Source organism: Microcaecilia unicolor, chromosome 13, assembly GCF_901765095.1.
Source record: "Microcaecilia unicolor chromosome 13, aMicUni1.1, whole genome shotgun sequence".
In the NCBI taxonomy this organism is placed as follows: Eukaryota; Metazoa; Chordata; class Amphibia; order Gymnophiona; family Siphonopidae; genus Microcaecilia; species Microcaecilia unicolor.
Genome location: NC_044043.1, coordinates 103,347,418 through 103,366,155, shown reverse-complemented (window position 1 = coordinate 103,366,155; position 18,738 = coordinate 103,347,418). Strand labels below are relative to the sequence as shown.

General features: G+C 41.1%; 1 protein-coding gene across 2 annotated transcripts in view; it reads left to right on the top strand.

The window, feature by feature from the left end:
- Nucleotides 1-487: 487 nt before the first annotated feature.
- The window catches only part of LOC115456630 (protein-arginine deiminase type-1-like), a 59,444-nt gene continuing 41,193 nt past the window's right edge, over nt 488-18,738 (top strand). For both annotated transcript variants that reach the window (XM_030185841.1, XM_030185839.1), the window contains exon 1: nt 488-689. In XM_030185841.1, the coding sequence (XP_030041701.1) occupies nt 598-689 (92 nt within the window). In that variant the 5' untranslated portion in view covers nt 488-597. The remainder of the gene's footprint in view (nt 690-18,738) is intronic.

Here is an 18,738-nt window from a genome sequence, read left to right as displayed (position 1 = left end):
GGAATAGATTGTCCATCTGTGGCAGGGGGAGATGGTGTAATGCATCCCAGATCTGGAAAGTGAATATCTTTGCTCTTCTTCACATTATGAAATAAAAGGTTGGTCTTAAGCCAGCAATCCGTTACCTCCAAGAAAACCTCTATAAAACACAGATTAAATTTGCCCACACTGCATGTGGCTAACATTTAAAAAAAGACCTTTTACTCGTGTAAATAGCCATTTACATGTTCATCTCTTGCTTTTTCTGAGCCAGTTCCAAAACCATGATCCATCATTCTCAAAATTTTGCATCCCAAAATTAAAATTCCTATGTCAAACATTGGAGGTATATATTGAGTCATAAATGTGAATCATGCAGTAGGTGAATGAGATTTCATCTCACCTCAGGTCCCATACCATTGCAATTAGTTAGCCAGATGGTTACTGACACATGACAGTAATGATATTTAGCAGGGAGGAAAAAGCAGTTCAATCAATGAATGGGAGAGAGCTGGACAGTCAAGTTGCATTCATTTACTACAACATAGTCTGGACACCTCTATCAGACAGCCGTCTTTGATATCTGCTAGGCTGAGAGTGCAGAGCTGTGGGTGAGACATGTCTGAACGGAAAACAATTCACATCTCCACTTCACGTCCAACGTATGCAGTCTGTGTTGTTGGAACTGAGATTATTATAGATGTCTATAGGTAAGACCTCTTTGAGATTTCATTTCATTTCCAGAAAATATTTTTCTAGATTAGAAGACATTTGGTAGATTATTTTAACCAGAACAGAGTTAGGTTCAATAATTTAATTATTGGCTACTAACTTCAACTTTAAGGGAAAAATAGAGATGAATTGGGGTTTTTGTCACTGCACAGGGATGAAAGGGGTTAGACTGTTTCCTAAAGGACAAGTCCATAAACCACTACTAAATGGACTTGGGAAAAATCCACAATTCCAGGAATAGCATGTGTAGAATGTTTGTACGTTTGGGAAGCTTGCCAGGTGCCCTTGGCCTGGATTGGTCGCTGTCGTGGACAGGATGCTGGGTTCGATGGACCCTTGGTCTTTCCCAGTGTGGCATTACTTATGTACTTAGATCATATCAGCTTTATCATGTTTCACAGTCATCAGGTTTGTGCAACTCTGAGCTTATACAGTTTTTATTCTGCATAAAAAACTATATCTTCTGCAAGAGAACTTAGGAGGTCGCAATTTAGGAAGTATGTAGCAGTTGCTCTCAATTGAGAGTATTGATTTAATATCTATATTTTATCAGATGATAATAGTTTGTAGAGCTGCTACTTGTTATAAATTGTGTTATCTGAACAATGTGTTCACTCTTTAAGTGATCCTTTTACAAAGGTGTGCTAGCGTTTTTAGCGCACTCTAAAAATAAGCATGTCCTAAACATTGGAGACATCCATATATTTCATGGGTGACTCTAGCGTTTAGCGTGTTCTAGTCATTAGGACACACTAAATACGCTCTCATGGCTATGTAAAAGGACCCCTTAAACTATTGTAACCCGCATTGAACTATCTTGGTATTTGTGGGCTATAGGTTCTGAATAATAATAATAATAAAGAGAAAGTGAACGAGTGTCCCAATTTCTGGGTATACAAGGCCAGTGAAAACATAGCCAACCACATAAAACACAGTCCTATCTTTAAACAGTTCTTCATAGCCTGTTAAGTGCTGAATATCACACGTTACTGGCTATGTTTTTGCTGGCTCCGTCTATCCAGAAATTCAGTGCCAGAGCCGAACATGGCCCAGTACTGAATTTCCAGGTATAATGCTGCTACATGAATATCTACCCCATCTCTTCTTCAGAAAGTGGAGACAAGATCTTGGTGAAAACAATGAAACCTTCGCTGTCTAAGGGAAATATCACCATTAGAGGTCTAAAACTCACTCCTAAAGAAAATCTTAGTCTTCTATCCTGCAATGAAGTTTTGATAACTTCATTGATTGCATTTCACAAAACATAATATCTAAAACTTCAAAAAATTAAAGTAACATTTCACACATTTCAAAAAAAAAATATTTTATCTTTAATAAAGTCCATCCTTCACTTTTCCCTTCACGTCTATGTGTGCAGCATAAGAAAGCTACTGCCCGAACATAGCCTGGCAGTAAATATCAAGGCACGAAGCCAACAGTAGCTAAAAAAAAAAAAAAAAAAACACTCACTGCTGCCTGCTGAATATTTAACCCTAAATTAATTTTTTGCTTAGGTCTTTATTGAGGAAAATAGAACATTATCCATATCAGAAATGGTATTTAAAGGTGTTATAATAGAGCAATGGACAAACTAAAGAGTAGTAGATCACCTGGACCAGATGGTATATGCCTCAGAGTACTTAGAAGGTCATTTACTAAGGCATGTGGTAAAATTAAAGGTGCGCTAAACATTAGAGATGTCATTGCATTCATATGGGCATCTCTAAAGTTTAGTGCACCCACAATGGTGGCGCTGGAAGAAGGAGCGACTGAGCATCACTCCTGCCTTTTGAGGCAGATGGGGGATTGAGAAGATCAGAGGAGTCTCCGGGGAGAAATGAGGAGCTAGCCAGGGGAATTGGAAGAGTGCTGAGGAGGTATGGGGAGCTTTGCTGCTAAAAACATCCATCTGTCAAAACATATAACTATACGAACGGAATGACCACAGGGGCTGGTCTAGAGATTTCAGGCAACTGCTATTAGCTCATGGGCCTTTCAATGAAGAAAAGTGACCTAAAATTAAGATTATTTCCTTTTTTGGATGTCTGCAACCTTCTGCTCATGTTTCTAGTCCAAAATCTTAATTTACTACTCTCAGCACTGTTCTTTTAACAATGTTGGTTAAAATTATAAGCCAATTTCCAGAATTGATTTAAAACCCGGCACTGGTGTTTATATATGTTCAGCTCCCAAATGTACGTGTAAGAAGGTCTCTGCCTCTTATGCCATTCATTTCATTTAGGCTTCCTAAATAATTTTGCAGGACTGCACTTGCTCCTCCCTCCCTCCACCCCTTCATTTTACAGATAGTAACGGACTAGTTAGAGAGATTTTTGGGCCGATGCTATCCCTATAGGTAGCAATTCCCTAATTGGGCACCTCCTTGCAGATGTCCTGATTTATCCCCTTTGATTCTATGTGTATATCCGTCACACATCCAGATAGCAAATGTACATGTTATGAGCTTGCTTTAGGTGGACTTCTGCATTGCAAAGCGTGGATTTCTGTTCTTCTGTTGTTGTTTTTTCAGTGCATTCCCAATTTTGCAATGGAATTACGTGTATACTTCAAACAAAAAAAAAAGTGCCCATAGGCATTTACACCTGCTGCAAATGACACAAACCTGTAAACTAATTCCTTTTTGGATCTGGGCTTTGGGGAAAGATTGGAGGGGATTGTACTTACCTTTCTTACAACCATCGTGAAAATAAAGAAATTAGGATCTGATACTAAGCAGCACTTTTTGGGGGATAAGTGCCTCCAATGGGGGTTATACACGGATTTTCAGCAGCATTATCCAGATGTGCCCAGTGCGGCAGTGCAGGGGCAGAGCCAAGAAAGAACTAGAAGGTCATGCAAGTGCCAGCAATATTTCAGTGCTGATACCCAGATCAGTATCCAGATACGTTAGAGCAGCTATTTTGCTCAACATCGGCGATACCCAGGCAGCGTTTGCTAGTCAGTCTGTACCTGATTGTTTGGCACTGATATCTGGATATCGGATAGCAATGAATATTCAGGTGTTCATTTTGCAGTTATGACTGTAGTGTTTACATACAACAGTGGAGTTTTGGGGTGTAATAAGATCCCTTTAGATATGCAGTTTCATTAGATCAAATGCTTACTTGTACACATTCCAACACTTTGCATGCACAAAGGCTCGAGGGAGGCTACTTTTTATTTGAATAATACACACAGTTTTACTATGGTCTTAGACATATTTTAACAAAGCTCTGTGTTTTGTGTTCCTTTTGTAAAATATGTTGCAAATTGTGAACATCCTGATTCAGACAACTTAAATTGGACTTCATATGTATTTCTGTATGAAATCTGTTCATACGCTGCTTTATTATGCAATATTAACATTGCAACGGAGTGGACAGCCCAGAGTGAATAGAAAACAAGAGAATAGAACTACAGACATTACAACAATGGTCTAAAATTTGGCAGTTATAGTTTAATCACTAAATCCTTATGCTATATTTCTACTGTGCATCACATACAGTGCAATGTTCTAATGGCACTGCCTCTCCAAACAATACTATTTTTTTATATGTTTTCTTTTGCATTCAAATAGTGCTCAGTGACCGGAAAAACATTTCTAGACTGATGGTAACTTGTCAAGTATTAAGATAAGGGGTCTTCCATGAACCTGTGGATTTATGAATAACCTATAAAAGAAATTATTACCATCTTATTAGAAGTAAGACACTACACAGGATAGGCAGGAGGTGGAGTGCAATGATGTACTAAATGAGAAAAACACAATGTAAGACTGCCAGTCAGTCTAGAAATGTTTTTCCGGTCACTGAGCACTATTTGAATGCAAAAGAAAACATATAAAAAAATAGTATTGTTTGGAGAGGCAGTGCCATTAGAACATTGCACTGTATGTGATGCACAGTAGAAATATACAGTGGTGGAAATAAGTATTTGATCCCTTGCTGATTTTGTAAGTTTGCCCACTGACAAAGACATGAGCAGCCCATAATTGAAGGGTAGGTTATTGGTAACAGTGAGAGATAGCACATCACAAATTAAATCCGGAAATCACATTGTGGAAAGTATATGAATTTATTTGCATTCTGCAGAGGGAAATAAGTATTTAATCCCTCTGGCAAACAAGACCTAATACTTGGTGGCAAAACCCTTGTTGGCAAGCACAGCGGTCAGACGTCTTCTGTAGTTGATGATGAGGTTTGCACACATGTCAGGAGGAATTTTGGTCCACTCCTCTTTGCAGATCATCTCTAAATCATTAAGAGTTCTGGGCTGTCGCTTGGCAACTCGCAGCTTCAGCTCCCTCCATAAGTTTTCAATGGGATTAAGGTCTGGTGACTGGCTAGGCCACTCCATGACCCTAATGTGCTTCTTCCTGAGCCACTCCTTTGTTGCCTTGGCTGTATGTTTGGGTCATTGTCGTGCTGGAAGACCCAGCCACGACCCATTTTTAAGGCCCTGGCGGAGGGAAGGAGGTTGTCACTCAGAATTGTACGGTACATGGCCCCATCCATTCTCCCATTGATGCGGTGAAGTAGTCCTGTGCCCTTAGCAGAGAAACACCCCCAAAACATAACATTTCCACCTCCATGCTTGACAGTGGGGACGGTGTTCTTTGGGTCATAGGCAGCATTTCTCTTCCTCCAAACACGGCGAGTTGAGTTCATGCCAAAGAGCTCAATTTTTGTCTCATCTGACCACAGCACCTTCTCCCAATCACTCTCGGCATCATCCAGGTGTTCACTGGCAAACTTCAGACGGGCCGTCACATGTGCCTTCCGGAGCAGGGGGACCTTGCGGTGCACTGCAGGATTGCAATCCGTTATGTCGTAATGTGTTACCAATGGTTTTCGTGGTGACAGTGGTCCCAGCTGCCTTGAGATCATTGACAAGTTCCCCCCTTGTAGTTGTAGGCTGATTTCTAACCTTCCTCATGATCAAGGATACCCACGAGGTGAGATTTTGCGTGGCGCCCCAGATCTTTGTCGATTGACAGTCATTTTGTACTTCTTCCATTTTCTTACTATGGCACCAACAGTTGTCTCCTTCTCGCCCAGCGTCTTACTGATGGTTTTGTAGCCCATTCCAGCCTTGTGCAGGTGTATGATCTTGTCCCTGACATCCTTAGACAGCTCCTTGCTCTTGGCCATTTTGTAGAGGTTAGAGTCTGACTGATTCACTGAGTCTGTGGACAGGTGTCTTTCATACAGGTGACCATTGCCGACAGCTGTCTGTCATGCAGGTAACGAGTTGATTTGGAGCATCTACCTGGTCTGTAGGGGCCAGATCTCTTACTGGTTGGTGGGGGATCAAATACTTATTTCCCTCTGCAGAATGCAAATAAATTCATATACTTTCCACAATGTGATTTTCCGGATTTAATTTGTGATGTGCTATCTCTCACTGTTACCAATAACCTACCCTTCAATTATGGGCTGCTCATGTCTTTGTCAGTGGGCAAACTTACAAAATCAGCAAGGGATCAAATACTTATTTCCACCACTGTAGCATAAGGGTTTAGTTGTTTATATTTGGGTAATAAATAAAAACCCTGAAGGTACAATTATACCCCAGTAGTGAATACTAGTTATAGTTTAATGCCAAGAAGTACAGAGTGATGCACTTGGGGTGCAGATACCCAAAAGAGAGATACCGGATAGGAGGGGAGAGATTAGTAAGCTCGACTCAGGAGAGAGACCTTGGGGTGTTGGTGGCCAAGGATCTGAAGGTGAAGAAACAATGTGACAAGTCGACGGCCGTAGCCAGAAGGATGTTAGGCTGCATAGAGAGGGGTATAACCTACAGAAGAAAGGAGGTATTGATGCCCCTCTACAAGTCGTTGGTGAGGCCCCACTTGGAGTATTGTGTTCAGTTTTGAAGGCCGTATTTATTTATTTATTTATTTGTAACACTTATACCCCGCACTTTCCCACTCATTAGCAGGTTCAATGCGGCTTACATCGTAAATCAGGTGTACAGTAACATAGAATGGAATACAATTGTAATAGAGTGAGTAAATAAGTGGCCATTTCAATGAAGGTAGGTAAGGTGGGCAAGGAAGGAGGATGTTAGAGGAAAGGGAGTGGGGGAAGGAGAGTATTGGGATTAGCGAGTTGTTTAGTATGGAAGAATATATTGGGTTGGAAGAGGGATGTACTTAGGATTAAATAGGGGAGTGTATCTTGCTAAAGCTGTAAAAAGACTGGATGCGGTGCAAAGAAAAGCTTCAAAAATGGTATGGGATTTGCGTTGCAAACCGTACGAGGAGAGACTTGCCGACCTGAACATGTATACCTTGGAGGAAAAGAGAAACGGGTGACATGATACAGTTGTTCAAATATTTGAAAGGTATTAATCCGCAAACAAACTTTTTCCGGAGACAGGAAGGCGGTAGAACTAGAGGAAATTAATTGAGGTTGAAGGGGGGCAGACTCAGGAGTAATGTCAGAAAGTATTTTTTCAGAGAGGGTGGTGGATATATGGAATGCCCTCCCATGGGAGGTTATGGTGATGAAAATGGTAATGGAATTCAAAAATGTATGGGATAAACACAAATGAATTTAGAAGGAATGGATCCACAGAATCTTAGCGGAGATTGGGTGCAAACACCAGTAATTGGAAAGCAAAACCAGTGCTGGGCAGACTTCTACGGCCTATGCTCTGATCGTAACTGAATAGATATGGATGGGCTTGAGTGTAAATTTTAAGGGGCTTCGACATTAGCTTCAGAACTTTTAGTACAAGAAAAGTGCTGGGCAGACTTCTACGGTCTGTGCCCTGAGAACAGCAAGGACAAATCAAACTCGGGTATACATATAAAGTATCACACACCATGTAAAATCTTACAAATTCTATAACAACTGTTATGACATCTATATTCACTCTTTTTATTAAATGCAGTATTGTTCAACACATTGCTACTCCTATTGTTAAAACTTTTAACACATACCAACATCACTACACATTCTTACAATCACTCATCCCTACAAACAACATAACCAATACCATTTACTAAATATTCATACATTACTAGTGCAACATGGTATAGTCTATAATTACTCCGTTACAAAGAAATAGTTGCTTATAAAGCGTATTTCACGCTGAATTTTCACTTAATCTTCCCATATGTCAATGTTCAATACAACTGTATTTCTTCACCAGAAAGATGGGTACTTGCAAACATTGCAGCCATTTCCATATTCCATACAGGACCAGAGAACCATGCGACTATCTCTTCATCACTTTATCTGCTGACTCCATGTTGGTCGCTTCTTGTTCTTACAGCTTCATCCAAACACACTAGTGCACTAGTAATGTATGAATATTTAGTAAATGGTACCGGTTATGTTGTTTGTAGGGATGGGTGAGTGTAAGAATGTGTAGTGATGTTGGTATGTGTTAAAAGTTTTAATGATAGGAGTAGCAATGTGTTGAACAAAACTTGAGATAACAATATTGCATTTAATAAAAAGAGTGAATATAGATGTCATAACAGTTGTTATAGAATTTGTAAGATTTACATAGTACAACTAATTATTGAGTGTACCTAGAGTAGAACGTTGGGTACCATGTAAAATGAGTTAATCTTGTTGGGCAGACTGGATGGACCAAACAGGTCTTTATCTGCCATTATTTACTATGTTACCATGCTTATAACCACCTCCTCCGCGCTGCATACTTCCCTTGGCCCCCAACCACAGAAACCCCCTGCCTGCTCAATCACTAAATCACAAACGGAGACACAAGCACAAAAGACAAGAAATACAAATCGGCTTCTCCATTTTAGCATATCAATACATTTACCTAAAGCACATTTCCAGCAGTTCCCAACCCTTTCAGGAATGACCACTTGCCCATCCAAGACTGGATACACATATTCAGTTTTCCAACCCCCAAAATATATTTAAATTAACAATCATACAAACAGAGTGGTGATTCCACGCACCTCTAGTGACACAAAGAGGGGCATAATCAAAAGGGACGCCCAAGTTTTGCTGAGGATGTCCTTGCAAAACGTCCCAATGGAGAGTGGGGAAACCCGTATTATCGAAACAAGATGGACGTCCATCTTTCGTTTCGATAATACGGTTGGGGATGCCCAAATCTTGAAATTTAGGTTGTCCTTAGAGATGGTCATCCCTAGACTTGGTCATTTCTGATCTTCGGTAATAATGGAAACCAAGGACGCCCATCTCAGAAATGACCAAATGCAAGCCCTTTGGTCGTGGGAGGAGCCAGCATTCGTAGTACACTGGTCCCCCTGACATGCCATGACACCAACCGGGCATCCTAGAGGGCACTGCAGTGGACTTTAGAAATTGCTCCCAGGTACATAGCTCCCTTACCTTGTGTGCTGAGCCCCCCAAAACCCACTACCCACAACTGTACACCACAACCATAGTCCTTACAGGTGAAGGGGGCACCTAGATGTGGGTACAGTGGGTTTCTGGTGGGTTTTGGAGGGCTCACATTTACTACCACAGCTGTAACAGGTAGGGGGGGATGGGCCTGGGTCTGCCTGCCTGAAGTGCACTGCACCCACTAAAACTGCTCCAGAGACCTGCATACTGCTGTGATGGACCTGAGTATGACATTTGAGGCTGGCATAGAGGGTGGCACAAAATATTTTAAAGATGTTTTTTGAGGGTGGGAGGGGGTTAGTGACCACTGGGGGAGTAAGGGGAGGTCATCCCTGATTCTCTCCGGTGGTCATCTGGTCAGGTTGGGCACCTTTTTGTGCCTTGGTCGTAAGAAAAACAGGACCAGGTAAAGTCGTCCAAGTGCTCGTCAGGGACACCCTTTTTTTCCCATTATGAGTCGAGGACATCCATGTGTTAGGCACGCCCAAGTCCCGCCTTTGCTATGCCTCTGACACGCCCCCGTGAACTTTGGCCATCCCTGTGATGGAAAGCAGTTGGGGACATCCAAAATCGGCTTTCAATTATACCGATTTGGACGACCCTGTGAGAAGGACGCCCATCTTCCGATTTGTGTCGAAAGATGGGCTTCCTTGTCTTTCAAAAACAAGCCTGAAAGGGGCATGTCCCTTTTGTTGTGCTCCTTCATTGACACACTTGAGGTACTGCATGCATCAGCAGTGGCATTTAAAAAGTCCAGTGGCACACAATGATGTCAGTGAGGTCATGTCACTTACCCCATCTCTTCCCCACCCACCCCAATGCTGAATATCAGTCCCAAGAACGTGATTCAACAGTAGATACATATTAAGAAAACATCCAAATGAGCACTGAGAAATGACTAAATAAACTGCACTGACAGCAGAATTTAAAGAGCCCAGTGATGCAGTCAGTGGGGTCACGGACCTCATCATGCCCCACCGAATATAGCATAATAATATCCACAAGCCAAGGGAATCAAAGTCAATCACATAACTTACAGAATAATGTGCATACACAGTGTAATCATTTAAAATTGACATTAAACACATAAGACCCTCAGAAATATAACTCACCCATGCATTTTCAATATGTCTTGTCGGATTTTGGACGTTTTATATAGAAACATGACGGCAGATAAAGGCCAAATGACCCATCTAGTCTGCCCATCCTCTGTAACCCCCAATTCTACCTGTTCCTAAGCGATCCCACATGCTTATCCCATGCCTTGTTAAATTCTGGAACAGTCCTCGACTCCACCACCTCCACCGGGAGGCCATTCCATGCCTCCACCACCCTTTCTGTGAAATAATACTTCATTAGATTACTCCTAAGCCTATTCCCTCTTAACTTCGTCATATGCCCCCTCATTCCAGAGCTCTCCTTCATTTGAAAAAGGCTCTCTTCCTGTACATAAATGCTCTTGAGCTATTTTGTGCTAAACATCCGAAATCCGAATAGCAAATATAACCATTTTTGAAAAATCAAAATGTCTTTTTTCGAAAATACCGTTTGTAACAAGGTTTTACTCTGTGCATTTATTTTTTCAGGTCATTTTTGGAAATAAAATGCACAAATGAAAAATGTTGAAAATCAAACCGTTGGGAAGAAAGAGGGGCCAGCATTTTTAGCAGACTAGTAACCCAGACATCCCAGGAGAGCAATGGGGCCCCTAGGGGGCATTTCCCAGATACACATCTTACTGTTGCTCCCTTATCTTATCTGCTGAGACCTCCAAAACCCACTACCCCCAACTGTACACCATTACAATAGCCCTTATGGGTGAAGGGGGCACCTATATGGGGGTACAGTGGGGGGTTTTCTGAGTTTTAGAGGGCTCACAGTTTCCACCACAAGTGTAGGGAGAGGTATGAGCCTGGGTCCATCTGTCTATAGTGCACTGCACCCACCACTAGAACTCCTCCAGGGACCTTCTTGCTGCTCTAATGGATCTGGCTATAACATCTGAGGCTGTCATAGAAGCTGGTGAGTACTATTTTTATCCACATTTCGGGGGGGGGGGGGTGAAGGGGGGTCATTTAGGGCACCTTCTTTTGTCTTATTCATTAGAAAATCGGTCTAGACCAAAATGTTGACGTTTTCACCCTAGACATTTTTGTTTTCTTCCATCGTGACTGTAAAACGTCCAAGTGTTAGGCACATCCTAATCCTGCCTTTGAAATGCCCCTTGTGATTTGGACGCACTGCAGCCAAAATGCATGGATGCATTGCAGATGAAAATGCTTGTTGATAATGTCATAGCAAACTACACATTATGATTATAAGCTGACACAATCCAGTTTAAGTCTCCTCCCAATGTATTTTGAATCTGTGGCAGTCCAAATCCAAAAATGCACTAGAAAAGTGTTGCTAATCACAGCACCAGCTGGACCTGTTCTCTTGACCTCTGTTAGCTGGGTTCCAAATTACACACTCCATTCCTGACATGACATGCATCATCTCACATGGCCTGGAAATGGGTTGTGTTCTGTGAATGTGGTGTGTTGTAAGTTAGCAGAAGAGCGTTAATTCTTTGGCTTTCCCTCTCAGCTGCCTCCATTCACTACATTAATTTCCTCTTCAGTTAAAGGCTGAAACCAGGCACACACAGAGTGGAGAACCCCCTTCAGCTAAATTTAAATGAAGGATTCCCATCATCTTTCCCTGGGGATTCCAGTTAATCAAAAGCTCCAGAAATTCCCAGACATCTCTAGTCTACAATGTGAAGATAACTCTGCTATACTATATTAAAATGCTTCTAGTCCGCCTTATCCACACCAGAGTAGGTTCAAGGCAGATACATAAAAAGAACCCCCCCCCCCCCAAGAATTATCATTCTACTAATTCATAACATTTCTTAACTAAATAATGTTTCAATAACTGTAAGAGAGGCCCTTAGTTTTCGCTAGTAATTCTTGTCTGGTAAATGAGAGGAAACCCGTTCATTCTATGGGCTTCTTCTCATTTGCTGTGCAGGAATCTCTAGTACAGCTTTGTAAAAGAAACCCTAATATAGAAGCAAAACGAACATTTGATGGTAAACAATTCCAAATTTTCAGGAAAAGATTTCTCATATATTGGACCTGTATCTTAGTCCTTTAATAGTAGGAAAAGTCAAAAGCAACTGGGAAGAATTTCTGCTGGTAAAAAAGGATCCAGGGAGCAAAAACCAAATAGAGATTTATATACCATGCAACAAATCTTAAACTCAACTCGTGCTGCCGCGGGAAGCCAATGAATCTTCATTGCTTTATTTTGAAGAAGAGAGAGTCTTACATGTTGTTTTGTTCTTAAAATCAAAGAAATCACTTTACTACTCTGCAGAAGGCAGGTCTCATCTGCTGCTGTTCTCTGGTATGGGGGGTCCCCTTATCCCTGCATGTGAGGATGTGTTTTTCAGCACCACTTTCAGTCCATACTGACATTCATATGAGGCTTCACAACAGTCTCGCCATAAAGAGCCCTTAAACCCTCCACATCCTCCATGGACTACCCCTGCTTTGTCATTAAATGTCACAAATCTAGGACACATGGAGATGAATCATTTAACAACATTTTAGGACTGCATGTACCAGAATTCATTATGTGAGGCAGGGAAATAGTAGATTCAAATGTTCCTAATAGTTTGGCAGAAATTTGACCCTGCCCAGGTGTGCACACATGGAACATTGCTGAAGACTTAAGAAACATATTTTAAACTGAGAAAAAAAAAGAGAAGCAAAGATCAGCAGTGTTTCAACCAGCAAAGACAATGATCTGATTTTGTCTTTACATATTTTATACTGTGCAGAAAGAACAGTAAACCAAGCCACTGAAGCAATGGGAGCAGCCTATTTTATAGTCTGTTTCAACTCTCCGTGATAAGCTACAGAAGCTCACAAGCATACACCGGACTATGGAAAGGAGAGAGGGAAGCAAAGATTAGGGATAAAACATTTTCTCAAAGTCCCCTAGAGTGTAAACAGAGGAGAAAAGTCTGCTAATGGCAGATATGATTTTGTAGTACAATGTGAGATATCGACCTGTACAGATTGAAGACCAAGCTCAAACCTGGAACAAATTGCTTAAAATGTCCCTGGATATTTTAGCACCCCCTAAAGTGCAAGTCCATAAGAAGACCAACAATCACAAAGAACCTTGGTAGACCCAACAACTTCTATACTTGAAGTGGCAATTGAGGCAAGCGGAACGTCGTTGGAGACACCGGCACTCCCCCTGTTCCCTCACGATTTACAAAGACACAGCACATTCCTATAAACTGGAATTCCTTTCTGCCAAAAAGAAATGCTATTCCTCTAAGATATTAAGGCACCTAATACTGTTGTCCTCTATCAAACTTTAAAAAGCCTAACTACACCTCATTCATCACCAATTGATATATCCTTGGTTCCTATATGTCAGGAATTGGCAGACTACTTTAGACTCAAAACTTCTTCTCTGTTAGCCACCCAAACAATGGCGTCCATTTGTGACAGATTTCAATCTCCATCCACTACCATCCTGGCTACTAGCACAGTTTCCTCTTTTTCCAACTCATCTGAGTCACACTTACCTACTATCGTATGAGGTATGAAGATCACCACAGCCCCTCATGACCTCATTCCTTCCATCTTCATAAAACAGATGCTTCATGAACTTCTCCCATTTATTTTACAGATGGTCTCCTCCACTTCTGGAGTGAAACCATTATGAGACCAAGGATAAAGGACCCCTCCAAAATGATCACTGACAAAACTAAATATCATCCCATCGCCGATCTTCCTTTCCTCATCAAACTAATAGAAACAATCATTCACATTCATCTTCGAGACTTTCTTACAAAAATTAATTCTCTACATTCAAACCAAACAGGTTTTAGACCACATCACAGCACTGAGACAGCCTTACTTGGTATCACTTCTTATATACAAAAACAAGTCAGTAGTCTTGATATCACTTGACCTCTTTGCAGCATTTGACTTAGTAGATCACACTACACTATACTTATGGACTGACTGTACCAAATGAGAATACGGGAAACAGCTCTCACATGGTTCAGATCATACTATACATGAGTGATCATGTATAGTTCACTTTCAAGACAATGCATCAGCACCATTCCCATCAATGTCCAGAGTCCCTCAAGGATCTATCTTGTTTCCTAGTGCTATTTCTTACCCTTGCTCAATCCCTGGGGTTCACAGCCTTTATGTACACCAATGATATTCAGTTACTACACACCTTGCATCCCACTGATACACAAATAATCCACAACATTAATCTACACTGGCTGCAAAGAGCAAATACTCAAAAAAACTCCAAACAGCCCAGAACACGGCAGCCAGACTCGTATTCGGAAAATCAAAATACGAAAGTGCAAAACCCCTACGAGAGAAGCTCCACTGGCTCCCACTCAAAGAACGCATCACGTTCAAAGTATGTACCCTAGTTCACAAAATCATCCATGGCGATGCCCCAGCCTACATGTCAGACCTGATAGACCTACCACCCAGGAATGCTAAAAAATCATCTCGCACATTCCTTAATCTTCATTTCCCCAATTGCAAAGGTCTAAAATACAAATTAATGCATGCATCAACCTTTTCCTATATGAGCACGCAATTCTGGAACGCGCTGCCACGCAACCTAAAAGCGATCTATGAACTGACCAACTTCCGCAAACTACTGAAAACCCATCTCTTTGACAAGATATACCACAAAGATCAACACATGTGAAACTCCCCACATATATCCAGAAATGTTTAATAATGCCTTCTGTTATATTACTATCATGTATTCCATTACCATGCAACCCAAAATCCTTTTGTAATACCAAATGTCTATTCTCTTCTTATTTCCACTATCCATGATATATTGTAAGCCACATTGAGCCTGCAAAGAGGTGGGAAAATGTGGGATACAAATGCAATAAATAAATAAATAAATAAATAATCTGACACAGCTCGCTGACTGGCTCCAACTTAATAAACTAGTTCTCAATCCTGTAAAATCAAAATGTGTTCTATTCACCACCCCCCCCCCCCCCAATACTGCTTTCTCTCAACCCCTACTACTAAATTCGGTTGTTATTCCCCCAACATCCTTGTGTAAAGATCTTAGGTGTTTTCTTGGATGAATAGCTCTCCTTCTGACATCAAATTTCTACTGTTGTCAAGAAATGCGTTTTCAAGCTTAGACAGATCCACACAATACGATCCTTTCTAGATCCACTGGTACTAAACATCTTAATCCAATCGTTCTTTATTAGCCGGCTCAATTATTATACTTCACTCTACACGGTTTCAGAGCTAACGACATTCGCTGCTTACAAATAGTTCAGAATACCGTCATTAAACTCATCACCACAGGTTCAATGAAATTCTGTCATGTCACTCTTCTCCTGAAAGCAGCCCATTGTTTTACAAAATCAAGTTGCAGGTATACAAAAGCCACTCTTCGGGTGAACCTCTATACCTTTCTTATTTACTGTCTCCTTATTCGACCCAGAGAGCTCTTAGATTCTCATTTCAAAACTGGTTAGTAGTACCATCATTCCATGAAATCTTCCACAAACGTAGAAGGAAAGCAATCTTATTCATTTATTGCATTTGTATCCCACATTTTCCCACCTATTTGCAAGCTCATCTTCTCTGTCCCAGCTCCAGAACATTGGAATAACTTACCACAGCCACTCCACCACCAACCATTTCTCCAACATTTAAAATCTGAACTCAAAACACTCCTTATTTGCTTATAAATAATTCATGATCTTCACCTTCCCTGTTAAACTTATCCACATGAAGTGACCCTGGAAGACCCTGTCTAATGTATTATCCTCAATGCAATTTTTCTAGCAAAAAAGGTGCCGGTACTCAAATGCCAGGTCACTCTTCAGGGGTGGGATGATCACTGAGGGACTCACTCCACAATAGCCAGGCCCCCTGCAACCAGTCACAGAATCTATGACAAGGCAGAATTGGTGTCTTGAGCCTGAGCTCTTTCATTAAAACTTGAGGTCCATGGGTCAATTTTAGCAGACACTGGAAAAGGTGCCGGTACTCAGTACCCCCTCAAAAAAAGCCCTGATTATCCTTCTCTATCCTATATATAATATAGTTCCACTCCCTCTAGCCTTGCAGTCATGTCTTGTCTCCCCCCTTCCCCTCCCCTGAAATTTTAGATTGTAAGCCGTCTAGATACATTGCTTGATGGGCGGGATAGAAAAACTTGAAGATGTGTAGGACCTGCTGTTAGCTGGAGAGGAACTTCCTGTTCCTGGGAACGTGAGCTTAGTATGAACCATGACACTATCAGCAGATATATTTATGAATTTGCCACATGGTAAAGAGCATTCAAAAGGAGTGAAACCTGTGGAAACTGGGATTACTTTAATCAGTGGAATTTGAATTAGAGACTTAAGTATATGTATTGTTAAATAACTTCTGATTTTTAAAAGAGAGAGAATGTAATCAGATGTATTATTTCTAACTAATATTGGACAATAAGTATGTTTTTCAATGAAATGATTTGACTTTACACCGTATTGGCCTTGAAGAAGCCAACCAGATGATCAATGTGGAATAATGAATTAGACGAGTAATATCTGGGGATAATCAGGTTAATACCACGGGGGGGGGGGGGGGGTTCTGTTTACTGTTTAATTGATCTCCTTATCTTGTTTCATTCTCCCTATTTAGTGGTCTAAGGAAGAGAATAGAATTACCTGACTGAAATAATTCCTATATATTACTTTCTCTGTATTTCCAGCAAGTTGTTTTATCGCTTGTAAAATTTAAATGGTTATAAATAAAACATTTTTAAAAAGTAAAGAGCATTCAGAAAAAGCATCGTATTTTCCATGTCTAGAGAATAAAAGCCTAATTTCTGTCCGCATTGACAGTGAGAGGGCAAGCATTTGACTCTCTGTGGGCTGGGTAAGTGCTTGCCTTCTTGCTTGTCCTTCCGTCCTGTCTCTGACACTGGCTCATTAACAATAATTAGCCAGTCAGGAAGGTGTCACCACATCTGGCATCTGGGCATAAGAGAAGTGATCCTTCCCCTTCTGATCCGGACGGTGACTCTTACTACTGGAGACAGAATGCTGGACTCAACGGACCAGTAGTTTGATCCATTATAGCACTTATGTTCTTAGCCCAGAAGGAGTCATAGGTAATGCAGAAACAAGACCAAGGGACACTGGACAGGGTTTGAGAAAAGTAAAACACAGACTGAAGACGACCAGAATTAGGGGGAAGGCCAAGGAGTTGCCCTTTATGGATTTCTCTAGTCTCCTTGGCCTTCCCCCTAATTCTGGTCGTCTTCAGTCTGTGTTTTACTTTTCTCAAACCCTGTCCAGTGTCCCTTGGTCTTGTTTCTGCGTTTCCTATGACTCCTTCTGGGCTAAGAACATAAGTGCTATAATGGATCAAACTACTGGTCCGTTGAGTCCAGCATTCTGTCTCCAGTAGTTAAGAGTCACCGTCCGGGTCAGAAGGCGAGGGATCACTTCTCTATCACTTATGCCCAGATGCCGGATGTGGTGACACCTTCCTGACTGGCTAATTATTGTGTCCTTCTGAAACCTGTCATAACCTCCTTCCTCACCTTCCCTGACTCACATCAGCCTCTGCATTATTATTTCTTCTTCTTCTTTCAGATTCTTGTGACTGTTTCCTTTTCAATGGTTTCCCCTTCAGTCTAACCTGCTTTTTCTGAGTCTCCTCTTTAACTCTTTTGTGTCTGCTGTGAGCTTCTCTCTCATTCTTTCCTGGTTCTGGGAGAGTAATAGTCTCACGAGTTCAGTCTCCTGAATCTCTAACTTTTGTCACTACATTTCTGCAGTTTTCTTTTCAGTCTCCTCTGCTCTCTCTCTTTGTTTTCCTCCTATATGAAAAGACACAGGTTGTCCTGAAATCACATACGTGGTTCAGCACCTGATGCCGTCTGCCAAAATGATTTTCTAAACTTTATTGTCAGCAGACAGATACATTTTGGATAAACAAATCAATATCTAACCAAAATTCAGCCATTTAGGTTTAAGGCAGACAGGAATGTTTCAGGGGCCTGTATTTAGAGAGCAACGATATTGACCCTGCTATGTAAATTAATTTTAGACAGATAAGGACTGCCTAGTCAGCGCTCCTACGATAGACCTGCTTAATAAATCATCTGGTTACCCTTGTGCAGGTGCCACCTTTCTGATACCCGCCTCAGATTCTAGAAACCCTATTTCTACAACTTACAAACAATTGGTACCATGAAAACCTCTTTTCTGATACTGCATCATGAAACCCTCACACAAAATTTAGAATGTTTCTGACTCAACAGACCAGTTTCAACTGCAGTGTACCAAAACAATCCAGTCAACTTTGTAATTTAGCAGTTTGGTAACAGACAATGATTTTTATGTATTTAACTTTATTTATTTTGCAATAACTTTCAAAACTGCTCTAGCTGATGGGCAGAACAGAGCGGTTACAGGCTAAAAACAGGGAATAAGAAAAGAACTCCTTTAATATATGGGAAAAGAGACATAAGCATTGCAAAAAGAGGGTAAAGCAAACACACCAAAGAGGGACAGGGTCGAAGGGTAACACTGGTAATTTCAACAAACTGTTTCACCAAAAATTAAGCGGAGAAGCCAAGTTTTCAG